This window comes from Toxorhynchites rutilus, chromosome 2 (genome assembly GCF_029784135.1).
Source record: "Toxorhynchites rutilus septentrionalis strain SRP chromosome 2, ASM2978413v1, whole genome shotgun sequence".
NCBI classification, from domain to species: domain Eukaryota; kingdom Metazoa; phylum Arthropoda; class Insecta; order Diptera; family Culicidae; genus Toxorhynchites; species Toxorhynchites rutilus.
This window is the reverse complement of record NC_073745.1, coordinates 321,616,679-321,631,520: the sequence shown is the minus strand read 5'-3', so window position 1 is coordinate 321,631,520 and position 14,842 is coordinate 321,616,679. Positions and strand designations below refer to the sequence as shown.

General features: G+C 39.8%; 3 protein-coding genes across 11 annotated transcripts in view; 2 read left to right on the top strand and 1 right to left on the bottom strand.

Annotated features, from left to right (window-relative positions):
* Positions 1 to 1,891: 1,891 nt before the first annotated feature.
* LOC129767265 (ribulose-phosphate 3-epimerase) lies at positions 1,892 to 2,798 on the bottom strand. The gene is made up of 2 exons (XM_055767963.1): positions 2,501 to 2,798; positions 1,892 to 2,442 (listed from the first exon to the last, which is right to left on the bottom strand). The coding sequence occupies exons 1-2, from the start codon at positions 2,687 to 2,689 to the stop codon at positions 1,957 to 1,959; spliced, it is 675 nt and encodes a 224-aa protein (XP_055623938.1). The 5' UTR covers positions 2,690 to 2,798; the 3' UTR covers positions 1,892 to 1,956.
* A 297-nt stretch (positions 2,799 to 3,095) lies between these two features.
* On the top strand, positions 3,096 to 4,122 carry LOC129770884 (LDLR chaperone boca). Its single transcript, XM_055774054.1, has 2 exons — positions 3,096 to 3,413; positions 3,488 to 4,122. The coding sequence occupies exons 1-2, from the start codon at positions 3,258 to 3,260 to the stop codon at positions 3,893 to 3,895; spliced, it is 564 nt and encodes a 187-aa protein (XP_055630029.1). The 5' UTR covers positions 3,096 to 3,257; the 3' UTR covers positions 3,896 to 4,122.
* An 8,184-nt stretch (positions 4,123 to 12,306) lies between these two features.
* Positions 12,307 to 14,842, top strand: part of LOC129764739 (intermembrane lipid transfer protein Vps13) — a 75,326-nt gene continuing 72,790 nt past the window's right edge. For 5 of the 9 annotated variants that reach the window (XM_055764180.1, XM_055764183.1, XM_055764181.1 and 2 more), the window contains exon 1: positions 12,314 to 13,033. In XM_055764180.1, the coding sequence (XP_055620155.1) occupies positions 12,934 to 13,033 (100 nt within the window). In that variant the 5' untranslated portion in view covers positions 12,314 to 12,933. Of the gene's footprint in view, positions 13,034 to 14,842 lie in introns of all 9 variants that reach the window. The other 4 variants (XM_055764175.1, XM_055764174.1, XM_055764177.1 and 1 more) reach the window with 4 other exon arrangements.

Genomic DNA, 14,842 nt, shown 5'->3' with positions numbered 1-14,842 from the left:
GTTTTGCAGCGCGAAAGATGAAGCCAAGACTTCTTGAGGATTTAGTGGTTATATAACCTACGTGATCTTTGAAGATTAGGCGTGAATCTAGGAGAATACCTAAATCTTTAACAGTGGTTTCACGTTTGAGAGACGTATTGTCGATGGTATAATTGAAGTAATATGGGGAGCGTTTACGAGCAAATGAAATGACAGAGCATTTTTCGGCATTCAGACTCATCCGATTAGTTGAGCACCATTCGGAGAAATTATGGAGTTCATGAAGAAGGAAATGTGTGTCTTCTGGACAGGTTATTACGCAGTAAATTTTATAGTCGTCGGCGTATGAGAGCTTGAAACATTTCAGTAAAAGGTTCGCATCATTCAGTTACAGTAAAAATAGGAAAGGTCCAAGGTGGCGCCCTGTGGAACCCCCGATGTGACTGAGAATGGCTTCGATATAGTGAGCGACCAACCAGATAGGAATTGCCAGCTGAGTAGAGTGCTAGAACAACCGAGATGTTCGAGTTTGGCTATCAAGATTTCATGATTCAGTTTATCGAAGGCAGCTGAAAAATCTGTGTAGATAGCATCGACCTGTTGGCGATCTTCAATGGTTTTGATAATGAAGGATGTGTAGGATGTGCAGATTGGTGCAAGTGGATCTTTTGGGCATAAATCCATGCTGAGTTTCAGACACGTAGCCTAGGCAGTTATGCATGAGAAAGTCCAAAATAGTGAGCTCAAACAGCTTTGACGTGGCACACAAAGCAGCGATTCCTCTATAGTTGGAAATCTCGCATTTATCACCTTTTTTAAACATTGGGAAAACGAAAGATTTCTTTCACATACTCGGGAATGTTCCTGACGACAGAGAGCGGTTGAAAATATTTGGGAAATTGCAAAGCTACACCTTTTTAAAACAATAGATGATATACCATCTGGACTCGGATTTGTTGAACATTTTAAACGAACGCAACTGGATTCAATACTGTTAAGCGAGATCTGTGGATGCGGGCCGATGGCTGGGCGAAGTGGTACGTTTGCTACCGCATCAGACACCTGTTGTGGATCAAGCATTTCATTCGTGAACACAGCTGAAAATTGTTCTCTGAAGAGGTCACCTATCGATGAGAGAGAAAAAGCTTCCTTTCTGCCCAAGCTCATTGTCACAGGAAGACCTATCTCCTTCCGTTGTTCGTCGATGTAAGACCAGAATTTTCGAGGGTTGAGTGTGAAATTCTGTTGGATTCTATGCAAGTAGGAATTGAACAATGTTTTGTTAAGCCGTTTGTATCTGTTGTTACAAGCGATGTAATATGACCGACCATAGTAATTTCGATTTCGCGAGAATTTTTTGAGAGCTGATCTTTTAATCGACTTCTGTCGTTTGAGGGTGGCATTATACCAGGGAGGATATAGTGGTCTTCTACTAACTAGCTTGGGTGTGAAATCAAAGACGTAGTTCTACGTCAAAATCGATAGTTCTCTACGAGCACCAAGCATGAACAATGCTCGGAGAAGTGTCCCGACCGACGAGTGATCAGAACTATATACGGTGGTGTACAGAAAAATAGAATATGTGAACCAAAAACTGGTGTAGCTTTATGGCAAATCCAGCATCCAGAAAGTCGTCAAGACTAGACGAGTGCGATGGGCAGAACAAGTTGTTAGCATGCCCGACATAGCCCTGTGAAAATGGTGTTCGCTTCGATCCCGGTGGGATCAAGAAAAAGAGGAGCCCAGCGAGTGGGGTGGCTGGATCAAAACTTAGCAAAAAACAGTGTAGCTCGAGGTAAGAGAGCTGCAGTGATAAACCGAAATCATTGGCGAAACATTGATACGATCTGATCTAATCTTAATGGTATGTACAACCATTGTAAGTAAATAAATTATTAAATAGATGGACTCGTACCGGGCACAACTTTTTTTATTATAAAATATAAACCATTACACTTGGTCTATCCCCTACAACCATCAATGTTCGATAACTGATTGAACGGAATGTTTCAACTGTTGAATGACTGCTGACTGATCATCGGCACGAATAATGGCAGTCCCAGCTACAATCATGTTGGCACCGGCTTTCGCACAGACGTCAATCGTTCCCAGTCCTACTCCGCCGTCAACTTCGATATCCAAATTTGGATAGTTTTCCCGCAACCACTGAACTTTTGGCATCATATCAGCCATGAACTTTTGTCCTCCGAAGCCGGGCTCAACAGTCATTATCAGCACCATATCGGCAATCGAAATGAACTCTTTCACGGTTTCCACCGGCGTTCCGGGCTTGATAGCCAGTCCAACTTTCATACCCGCTTCTTGCACCTTGCGACAAATGATCGGAACACTGTCCGTAACCGGTTCTATGTGGAATGTGTACTGATTCACGCCTGCATCAGCCATGGGTTCGATCCACTGCTGAGGCGCCTGGACCATCATGTGCGTCTCAAAGAAAGCGTCCTGTGAAAGATGTTTCATTATTTCGTGCGACTCAACGGGTCGACTTCTGGCTACTGACCTTAATTTTGTTCCGCAGGCACTTCACTACCGGATGGCCGAATGTGAGGTTCGGTACAAAGGTACCATCCATCACATCGAGATGCAGATAATCGGCTCCGTTGTCTAACAAACGCTGGGATTCCTCGTGTAGCTGGGATAGGTCAGCATTCAGAATCGATGGACCAATTTTCGCACTTAGTGAAGACATGATAAAGGCTGGTTGTTTGTTTATCGCTCGATATCAACAACTGCGGGCAGCGTGAGTGCGGTTTTAAAAGGTTGTAGAATTCCTTATCAATGGAACAGTATACGTGTATTTGTAGAGCAACTGTGAAACAGAATGGGACTAATGAATGTTCGTTATGATTGCCATAGGAATAGTTTTATATTCATTTATTTAAATTGTATGTATATTTCAACAAACTATATTCGTCAAAAATGAATCAAAAAGAAATATCGTCCGATAATTGTTGTTTGAACGTTTTCTACGTTAAAATCATTTAATTATTTCTTCTAATGCCGATGCCTAAGTTCCTCCCTGACATAACACGCATGTCAGCTTCGGAGATATGTTCCATTTCCATTCGTTCTCTCTCCACAAGCACGGAAAGAGACGAAGCAACAATACCACGTTAACGCGGTCGTATCAAAGAGAGATAACAAATCAGGGAATTGTTCACCGCATAACGGGAATTGATTTGTCAGTCAACGAAGAAATCGCCAGAATTTGATTAAATATTAAAGAATAGAAGCATTCCAAAAAAAGACTGGACAAGATGAACAAATCTGCGTTTATAGTTTTCATTGTTATGATGGTAAGCTTTTGTATCGAAGCTAAAAAGTTCAAAGAAGAGGAGAAGCCGGCTTGGGCAAAGAAAGATATTCGCGATTACAGTGACGCTGATTTGGAACGTTTGCTCGATCAGTGGGAGGTGAGTAGATGTTTCTTCCATGTTCCACTTGTTTTCGCTATTCTAGAGGATAATCGGAAATCACTGATTCATAGGAGGATGAGGAACCACTGGAACCGGACGAGTTGCCGGAACATCTCCGACCGGCAGCCCCGCTGGATATGTCACAACTGGACATGAGCAACCCGGAGAACCTTCTGAAGACTACTAAAAAGGGTAAAACGTTGATGACTTTTGTGACGGTCAATGGGAGCCCTACCCGAGCCGAAACAGAGGATATCACCAAGCTGTGGCAGACTAGTCTGTGGAATAATCACATCCAGGCGGAACGTTATCTGATAGACGATAATCGGGCTATCTTCATGTTCAAGGAAGGTTCCCAAGCGTGGGATGCAAAGGACTTCCTGGTTGAACAGGAACGGTGTCTCCAGGTGACGATTGAGAATAAAGACTATAAGGGCAAGCACAACCAAGAACCGGAGGAGGCAAAGGATGAACTTTAATAAGTAGAGCTTGATTTTTGACTGCAATATTTGTCATAATGTGCAAATCGAGTATGGATCTGTTGATTACTCATAATTAATTGTATGACATTGTGCGTGAATGAGAAATTGTTTGCGAGATGCGAGATTTTTTGATTATATAAAAAAGGTAGAGAAAGCCTCGTTAGCCCGTGTTGAGCTTATGTCGGAATTAATATGTTTGAAATATATTTATTATCGGTTTATTATTTGGTGTAAATCAAATACGATATTCGCTAGGAAATACAAGGATAGATGACTTGATGATTTCAGCTTGTTGAGTTTGAGGGTTTGTAGCATTGAATCGTCGACATTGATGCGGAAAACATGAGTTGTTCCACATCGATTGGAACGTTTCTTGTGGCCATATAGAGTGGATCTTGAGAAAAACTCTCATTTGATAAAACGTTTGAAAACTTCGCTGAGAAAAGGTTCCAAATTCCTTGAACATCAGACGCGCCTTATCCGTTAACCCTTCAACGGGCCGTTACAACTAGGCATGTAATCAACGCAAATTCCAATACAACGACATGTTTACATGCTAAAATACACAAAATATTTTTTTTTCAATACGTAAAACAATCAAAAGCATTGAAAAAATTGGTGGCAATATAGTTGCCGCTGCTCGGCTAGCGTAAAATGTTGGTGGCAATATAGTTGCCACCTGCCCATCTAGCGAAAAACACTTGATGGTGAAAATGATTTTTTTGTATTTGAATTTTTGATGTTAGTTTCAATAAAAACAACTAAACTAATAATCCATATGCATTGAAAACTTCAGCAAAATGGCTGTTTTTCAATGACTTTACGGGAAATTTGCTCTGGCTGCTCTAAATTGGGAGTGGTTAACTCAAAAATGAATAGTTTTCAATTTTTTCGCGCTCAAAAAAATCAGGCATGTTGTTAGACATCAGAACAAGTTACCACATAAGGTTAGAAGTGATAATTTATTGTTAAAGAAGAGATAAAAAATAAAATCGTTGGTGGCAATATAGATGCCGGTTAAGAGACATGGATAATGTAAGTCCCGAAATCGTTGCAATCATTTCCAAAATGATTTAGGATCTCTTCGAAATTTGAAATATAGTTTTTGAGCTTCGTTAGCTTTTCTCGCAAAGCAAAGATCGAGCATGCGGCTGTTCTTATTACTAACGGAATTGATTTGCTGAAGCAAATTAGAGCTGAAACCGTCTGGTATTGCGTTCGTACCCGCATAAAATGTTGACTTAGCCGAATCAGCGAAGAGAAATCTTCCAGACCCTATTCGTCACTTTAGATCTGGATTTTTTTTATATATGTATTATAGTGACTTTCAACTCGTTTGGCTGGTTCGTCACTTTTACTTCCATTTTTTGGAAGAATGTCGGAAGTGAGAATTGAACTCGTGACCTTTAGCGTGAGAAGAATGGATGTTACCACTACGCCAGATCGCCTCCACATTAGATCTGGAAGGTACAAGTCACAAAAGATTATAATTTCTTTTAATCTGCTTCAGGCGCATAGACAGCTATTGCTAATAGCGATCAATGCGGTATCTCGAACGCGATCGAAAGGAAAATATACAACGCACATATACAGGACTCTCGTTGCTAGTTTTTATCAAAACCCAAACATGTTCGACACACGACCATGCGTTTTGAGCTGGGCTTTCAAACGTCGATGGACAACTACCAGAACACCACCTACAGATGCCTTCTTACTGTTGAATTAATTTCGGGTGGCGCGGAAGACTTCGTAGTTTTGTCCACAAACTTGATTGGACAGATTCCGGGCATCAAGCCAAGTTTACGTCCAAGCAAAGATAATGTAGTAATCCTCAGAACAAGGGAGCAAATACCGATAATATTGATACCGCTAACATTCTGGTAATAAACACACACTTGGTGTTTTGGTTGGAACATTGGTGGAGGCACGTGCATGGTTTGAGCGGGATTCTGTGCGACCGGAAAAATCAAAGGAAGCTTTCAAATCCTTCAAAATGAATAGTAAGGATTAAATACATATTATGGAATCTTTACTCCTACCATTTTTGCGTAAGTATCGTCAGAAAAAATCCACATACCAGCAAGACAATGCCGCTATCCATACCAGCACGGAAACTAAGCAATGGATTAAGGGCCAAAAACTTGATATATTGAACTGGTCGGCTCGCAAACGGCGAAGAAGAACCTGGCCAAAATGGACATTTTAATGCGATGTAAGTCGAGGCCGGCCGTGTTTGAGCAGCAGGCAATCGTCCAGTCGAGGCTTTCGGTCCGAAGTGCCTGTCGGAATTTGCCGCCTTTATCAAGAAGTATAACTTGAAGCAGAATGTGCCCAGCAATCATTAAATTGTATAACTAGCGTATATACAGCAGCATGTGTCCCACATTTTGTGAGGTATATGATGCGCCTAACTGCCATATACATGAAAAAGTTGAGGCAATATACATACGAGGGCAGTCCGATAAGTACTTAGCCTACAAAAACAAAAATACACCTGACCCAGCGATGCTCTAACTTCTTAAATCCAACTGAAAAAAATACGTTTTCTCGAGGTTTGCAGGTTTGCGAGGCGATGACCTCCTCATTCGACTCAAATTTCTCCCCTGCGAGTGACTTTTTGAAGTTTGGAAACAAAAAAAAAGTCGCAAGGGGGGCAGATCTGGAGAATACGGAGGATGGGGCAGCAGTTCGTAGTGCAGTTCGAACAATTTGGCCGTGGCGACGGCGGAATTCCCATTTTTTCCATTTTTCTAAAATCCGCGAACACGCCCGCTTCCACACACGGTCAAAACTAAACTACGAGTACGATTCGGCTGAAATTTTGACAGTATAAAATTAAATTGACGCACGAACTGAAGCCGCTTCACCACCAGAAGCGTCGCACGTTCGTGAATTGGGCTGAGCAACAAATTGAAAATGATCCGGATTTTCATCGAGCAATCTACACATACTCATACCATTGCATTCCGAAAAAAAAATGGTTGGTGCGGTTTATGGTCCGGCGGCGTCATTGGGCCGTACTTATTCCGTGATGATCAAGACTGGCACGTTACTATGAATGAGAATCGCTACCGCTCAATGATAACCGAATATTTTTAGCCCGACTTGGACTTGGACAATATGTGGTTTTAACAGGCCGGCGTCACAAGCCACACAGCGAATTTCTTCTTCTTCTTCTTATATGGCACTAACGTTCCTAGAGGAACTCCGCCGTCTCAACGTAGTATTACTTGCGTCATTTTCATTAGTACTTAGTTGAGATTTCTATGCCAAATAACACGCCTTGAATGCATTCTGAGTGGCAAGCTCTAGAATACGCGTGACCACAGTGCAAGTCAGAGGAAATTTCTTTGAAGAAAAATTTCCCCGACCAGAACGGGAATCGAACCCGAACCCCCGGCATGTTAGGTTTTACGCTAACCACTCGGCCACGGGAGCACACACAGCGAATTTAACAATCGATTTATTGAAAACCAAGTTTGGTGAGCGTGTTATCTCACGAAATTGCCCAGTCAATTGGCCGCCTCGGTCGTTCGGTTTGACGCCGTTAGACTATTTCCTGTGGAGCTATGTCAAGTTTATGGTCTATGCCAACAAACCAGCGACGATTGATGAACTTCATACGAATGTCGCACGTGAAATTGCAGCAGTATCGGCCGATTTATGGGTATGTATGGGTTCGGCGTCTGGACTTCTGCAAGCGTGCCCGTGGTGACCATGCAAAAGAAATCGAGTTCCATAAATAATGGCATCAAATGTACTTTAACATGAATAAAGAATTTCATTGATGTCCAAAACCGTTTTTGTTTTATTTAAAAAAAACTTCCGTAGCGCACTTATTGAAAACCCCGATATACACAGTGCATTCAAAAAGTTCCGGGACAATTTTTAAAACAAAGAAAAAACGAGATACTAAAAAGATTAGATATTAGTTTGCGTAAGTTTCCTACAAATAGTAAGTTCGTAAGTTTTCTATAAATAGGCCTTCTCTTTCCACACAAATTTTTGATCGTTCGTAGAGAAGTCGGAAGGCGCGCTTAAACTGCTCAGCCGGTATGGAGTTCATAATAAGTGTCACATTTCGTTGAATGTCTGGGACATCGTCAAAACGGTTCCCTTTCATAGCGTTCTTTAGCTCTGGAAACAAGAAAAAGTCTGTCGGGGCGAGGTCCGGAGAATAGGGAGATGAGTGATGACAGTCACCTTTCGTTTGGCTAGAAACTGCGCTACCAAAATCGCGGTATGCGCGGGCGCATTTTTTTATCCCAGCAGTTTATTTTATTAGGCTCATTTAGCAACTCAGCTGTAACAGATGCAAATTCAGTCGTGTACATTTTTATCTTAAGATAACTAATGTTGTATATTACACTGTTATCATTTTTAAGCGTAAGAGTATACCTATCCATCGATAAACATTTGTTTTTATCTATTACACAGTAGCCGTTCAGGCGTAAGAGTATTCCTATTCTATCGATACACAACACATGTCACCTTTTTCGGTGTTAGAATATTCCTATTGTTCGAATGTTCACAGTTGGACGGTACTGATCGGGCCGTACGTGCCGTGTTCATGCCAATAATTGTTCCAGGACACTTGTAGATCCACTGCTCCGTTGTTCTTAGAACGCAGTGATGAATCATAGATAAGCTTAATCCAAGAGTTGTATGTGGTGAATCACAAATAATCAATAGGTATAGGAGTTGTATGCAAAGGACCAAGAACATTTATAGCTTTCTTTTTCTTTCACGTTAGATTTGAATTTAGGGTAGATTTAGAATAGTATGAAATTGTGTAAACACCCACGGTAATCTGAATATAGTAGTAGTCTTGGGCAACTTTTTCAACATAAAATATATAGATATCGCAATAATGATTTTGCGTAATATTCTTTTGAAATCCCTCAATACATCATTACATGCCTCATTTTCAATTTCGTAGAGACCCCCCCCCAATATAGAAATCGAAGACGTAGTCCTACGTCAATTTTTTGTGACTTTATTTTATAAAGAATTTGATTATATACAGTGAAAAGGATGTATATATATGGATATAATCGATCGTACAGGGTTTTCCAACTTTAAATTCCGAAAGTAAATTGAAATAAAACACAGAATTACATACATAGAAAAAAACATAGAATTTGAATTTCGATGAAACTTTTACTTCTAATTAAAGTTTGGTTTATGCCATTATGTGTAAAATACAACATCATTCAAATGTCCACCTAGGGCTCCCTCTCACAACTTGATCCGGAACAGGTAATTTTCGATGACTTTTCGGCACATATGGGGCGGTATCTCGGTCATAACTTCACGAATGTTGTCTTTCAAATGTTCAAGAGTTTGCGGAGAGTTGGCATAGACACGGTCTTTCGCATAACCCCACAAAAAAAAGTCTAGCGGGTTCAAATCGCATGATCTGGACGGCCAATTGGCATCACCAAAACGCGAAATTATGCTTCCCTCAAATTTCGTTCGCAATATGGCCATGTTTGGTTGTGTTGTGTGGCACGTGGCGCCGTCCTGCTGAAACCACATGTCATCCGTATCCATATCTTCAATTTGTGGCAAAAAAAAATCGGTTAACATGCGGCTATAGCGCTCACCATTCACAGTTACCGTCACGCCGTCCTCATTTTCAAAGAAATACGGCACGATGAATCCACCAGACCATAATGCGCACCAAACAGTGACTTTTGGCGGATGCAATGGCCTCTCAACAAACACGTGTGGAATTTTCTGAGCCCCATGTACGGAAATTTTGGGTGTTCACATAGCCGAGCTCGAAATGTGCCTCATCGCTGAAGAAAATTTGATGCGAAAATTCAGCATTTTGCTGCTGTTGTTCGTTCACCCAATCGACGTGTGCCCGACGCATTCCATGATCACCACGCTCTAATTTTTGTACCAGTTGGACTTTATATGGATGTAGGTGCAAGTCCAAATGCAAAATTCGCCACAATGATGTGTTTGACAAGCCCAATTGCTGAGCACGCCATGGAATCGAAACATTCGGGTCATCCTCCACACTGGCAGCAACAGCAGCAATATTTTCGGCCGAATGCACATTACGATGATGCACAGGTTTCACAATATCCGCTACGGATCCAGTTTGTTCGAATTTACGCACTACATTAGCGATTGTGTGCTCTGTAGGCCGTCCATGACGACCAAAATCCGTCCGTAATGCTCGAAAAACATTTGCCGGTTTGTCATCATTTTTATAGTATAATTTAACAAAATTAACACGTTGTTCGATGCTAAAACGATCCATATTGTAAAATGGCAGACATTCAACTAACGATATGACGCTTTGGTTGACAGCTATGTCAAACGGTTGTCAGCGCAGGGCTGTATACTTTCGGAAGCCCTGTATTATTACGTTGAGACGGCGAAGTTCCTCTAGGAACTTTAGTACCATTTAAGAAGATATAATCTATTCCGTCCTGTAATACAAGAAAAATCAAGTTGGAGATTGCAGGCGTGCGGTGCTTACCCTCCTGTACTCGCGTGTAAAATCATAACTCGTATACTCGCGCACGGTGTAACATACCGAAAGTTGAACTTCTCTGTAATATTGCTATTGTGTATTTTTTAGGCTTTATTGGTATTTATTGAAGAAGAGAGTATAATTGAATGAAAAAAATCCAGAAAATATGTTTTCTTAGTCTTCATTCAGTTTTAATAGTCATCTAATTCAGCCTCCTCAAAACAGAGTAATTTCTGATACTCCAACACATATAGCGAATTTCAAATGTTTTCGTGTTATTAATTGAAAGTAAGCAACTAAACATAATTCATGGAAGTGTAAAAAGCTATAAAATAACATAAAATCGTATTATTCGATTGTGGTGTCATTGGAGTAAGAATCAGAATATACCATAACTGTATGCTCCAGACAAACATATTTTTTTATATTTCATGCAGTTGTAGCGTGTTTTTCAGGTCTTTTTCAAAGAACAGAATGTATAATAACCTTCTAGATAATTACCAGATGATAATGGTTCTGGTATATAAAGTTTGTATATTTCTCATATCCTTTGTCTCTATGTTCTTGGTAAACTAAGAATTAATGACTTTTTTGACGTGGTACAAAAAATGATATAAAAGTATTTCTAGGAACTTTCTGCGACTTGTTTTCTTGTCGATATTGTTCAGCCCATATACTATAAAAAATATATCATCGAAACTGTAACTGTAAAAAAATAACCATAAGCCACCGATTAGTTTATAGTTTACAGTTCACAATTCTTCCACAAGTGTGTATATTTGTGATCATTGTATTTAGCAAATAACTATACGAAAGCCAAACATTTGTATTTTGCTTTTGTACGTATGAATCTAACGAAGAATATATCGACGAATAATATATCAATCCATTCAATTCGGTGACTAAAAGAACTAAAATAAAATAAAAACAGTCCGGTAATGTTCTTATGCATTATATTCTATAAATATTCCACGCCACTGACATTGATTCATGCATTTTATTGAACAATATTCTAAAATAGGAAAAAAGTCACTTGTCCAAAAAAGTTACTCCTATACCCGCGAATAACGAAGCTAGAGCGAATCTTAAAGCCGTAGAGTTGGCGTTCCCTGAGAAATGAACGAATTATTGATTTCTCGGTTTCACAGACCTATGCGCGAGTATAGGAGTGTTAACGACGCTTGGTGTGTATTAGGTGCCGTGGTTTCTGTGGATTCAACAAGATGGTGTAGTATACCTCTTCGCGTGTGCTGCAATTGGTTTATTTGTAGAACATCTCGGTTAGCCAAAAAAGAATGAGCCTAGTATTTTTTTTTTCAATATTCAAATTGTCAACTCTTTGAAATATATACTTATTTGAAAGCAACTGATTGCGTTTTTTCATACTAGGAAAAACACAAACGATTCAAAAATGCAGCTCCAGGAAAATTCGAAACATCGTCGGTGTCCTTTGGATATTCCAAATTTAGAAAAAGCTAATAAAATTAGATTAATTCACTCGTCGAATGCAGTCGCATCTAATTAAGAACATTTTTCAAAGAGTTATATTGTTTCAATATTGACATATTCACATAAATATATGTATGAAAATTTTGGGAACTGTTTCTTTTAAGCCAACACCTTCTGACAGTCTCAAAGCGTTCGATATTTGTTTACCTCGCACACCACCGTTAAGTATACCGTTTTTCATCAAAAGCACATGGTCTAGCGGCAAAACAAGCAGCGGGCAAACATCTGTTCGTGTGTTTGTTTACAAGGCACTGTGCGCTGATTGGCTGGCGAGCCCTTATCAACAAAACTTCGGTGCCACGTTCGGTTCTCGTACGCTGTACACAAACCGTTCGCCGTGGTTACTACGCAATGTTTGTACAACCAAACAACGAGGTAGCGAATGCAGTTTTTGACAGCTCTGTCAGTCGAGTAGTAGAAGCGGATCGTGATTGTTCGATTCTGCGGAGGTTTATTTTCTGCATTGTGTCAGATGGTGTTTTTTTCTTTCACTCTAGAATCTATCCCAGCGCAGAAGGTGAAGGTTAAATGATTGCTCAACGAAAATTTGTGATAATACGCGACGAAATGCTGAACTCGCTTTGTATCGCTGACAAATAGTTGACGCAGTGTCCAGGAATGTTGGTGAAATTGATAGCGAATGGGAATTTAGTGGCCAGAAGGCGTTTTCTTCAATAAATAATTGGTCACCGAAAAAGTGATGTCATCGTTGGTTTTTTTTTGCCTTACATTCGCACCATGAAAAGTGACGAGCCAATGCAGTGTTAATTGGGGGATGGGTTGTGATTACCGGATGATGTGAACCATGTTTTGTTTTTTTCCTCCCAGCAGCAGTGAATAGAGATTAGTGGTAATGGCAAATGGTTAGATATTTATTTTCATCAGAAACATGTAGATGAAGCCACATGTGTGTAGTGATTGAATTTATTTCCCGGCTGAAAATAGAAAAATACGATAGGCAAATCCAGATTGCTTGAATCGAATTGTTTTATAGTGAAATAGTCGTGCAAGGTCGCAGTTATTTTGGACCGTAAAAATGGTCTTCGAGAGTATTGTTGCAGACGTCCTGAACCGTTTCGTTGGCGAATATGTGGAGAATCTGGATAAGAAGCAACTGAAAATCGGAATATGGGGAGGTAAGTATTCGAATAGCCACTTGTAGGTACACTTGCGCAATTAATACGAATTGCATCGCATGCAAATAAGATCTTCACATGCTCCATTGAATATTAACGAAGGTAAACATTACTATGCAGTGTTGCCAGAACACCAAAAGTCTATGAATATTCTTTATTAGATTTGGAAGACTTCATCTATATACTATTCGACTTTACCCAAGGATGTAAATTTGCAGGATGGTGACAAAGGAAAATTTCCGGTAAATGAGACTGTTCGAGTTGATGCAGGTCGCACTATTTTGTATCCATTATGCCGAGGTTGAATATAAGAATTCTGCGTAGAAACATAAAGAGGCACAAACATTAGCTCGCAAAACAGGCGAAGACATGTGGAGCCAAATAGGAGCTCAATGTACCGAAACGACCCACTTTCCGGTCGTTCGCCCCGAAATAGGTTAACGCCAGAAAGTGCATATTTGTCTACTGTGATCCGTTACCATCGGAAACGAAAGGCTATATTCTGGGTTACAAGTACAGTTTCAAGCAAAATACCCGACGTATAGTTTGGGGTTCTTATCAAGTTGCCGCTACACTCAAGCTATACCGCCATAGTAGATCGATTTGAAACAGTCCTAATAGTTGACGACACATGTTGAGAGCAAGTCGTTTTTCCCATCAGCATTTCGTTGTAACCATTCGGATTTGTATGGCTTTCAAGCACATTATTAATGCGTTTTCAGACGTTCATCATATACACCGGGATTGGTTAACCGCAGTTTACAGCACTGAGGATGCAGATGAAATCCGATAAGCAGTAGAATGTATGATTCATTTTTCGCTACGGCAGCATTTCAAAGGGTTTAATGGGAGATGCTTCATCCATGGCTGAGCAGTTGTTGGCTCATAAATAATATTTTCATATTCAATCTTGGAGTATCTTGGATTGAGGTTGGCATTTGATTTTTAGAGAATAACCATTTGTCTGCAAAGTACGCTTTCAGTTGTTAGCAAACACTTGAATCTTATGCGTCCCCATTGATTGACCATTGGGCACAGGGGAGGATAGTCCTAAATCGACCCTCTAAAATGTGAAGGTCATTACGTATCTAAACATATGTTTTTAGCAACTTCAGCATTGATTTGCATTATATGTTTTTTCTACTATGTCTTTCACCAATGAGGTACATATGAGGTGGAGCAGTAGGCAGAGTATATTTGTATTGGTGAACAAAATATGGTGTTGTCATTATTTGCATTCAATATGAAATGTATATGTAAGAGACGAAAAAATATTCAGATAACTCACAATTTGATGATGTCATGAGCCAAAATGCTCATGAAAACTTGTAACTGATTGTTTTTAATAGATGATAATTGTATTGTGACTTACTTCCATCATTTAATGAGTAAAAACGTCCAGAGAACAGTATTATTCTTAGTCCTCGGAAATAGCAGAATTTTCAATGAAATGCTGCTTAATTGTGAATTATTTTTCTCGAATCACATTCACCTGTACTAGGAACCTTCAAAATATCATCATATCACCGCGAAAATAACGAAAATTTGTTTGTTTCTACGATGATGAGAGAGTGAAAATGATACACAAAATATCACTTTCATTCTTCTTTTCCATCTTCATTTCAAAAATATCCACTGCACACTGTCACATTGTACGCATATTCAGTGGGAACTCCACGAAAAGATCTCTTTTTAATTGATGAAAAACTCGACGAAAAAATGGGTGGGTTCTATCCATGATATAACCGTAAAGTTGACGTGGGACTAACTTAGCTTAGCAATCATTTGTTTGTATTGATTAAATATTTG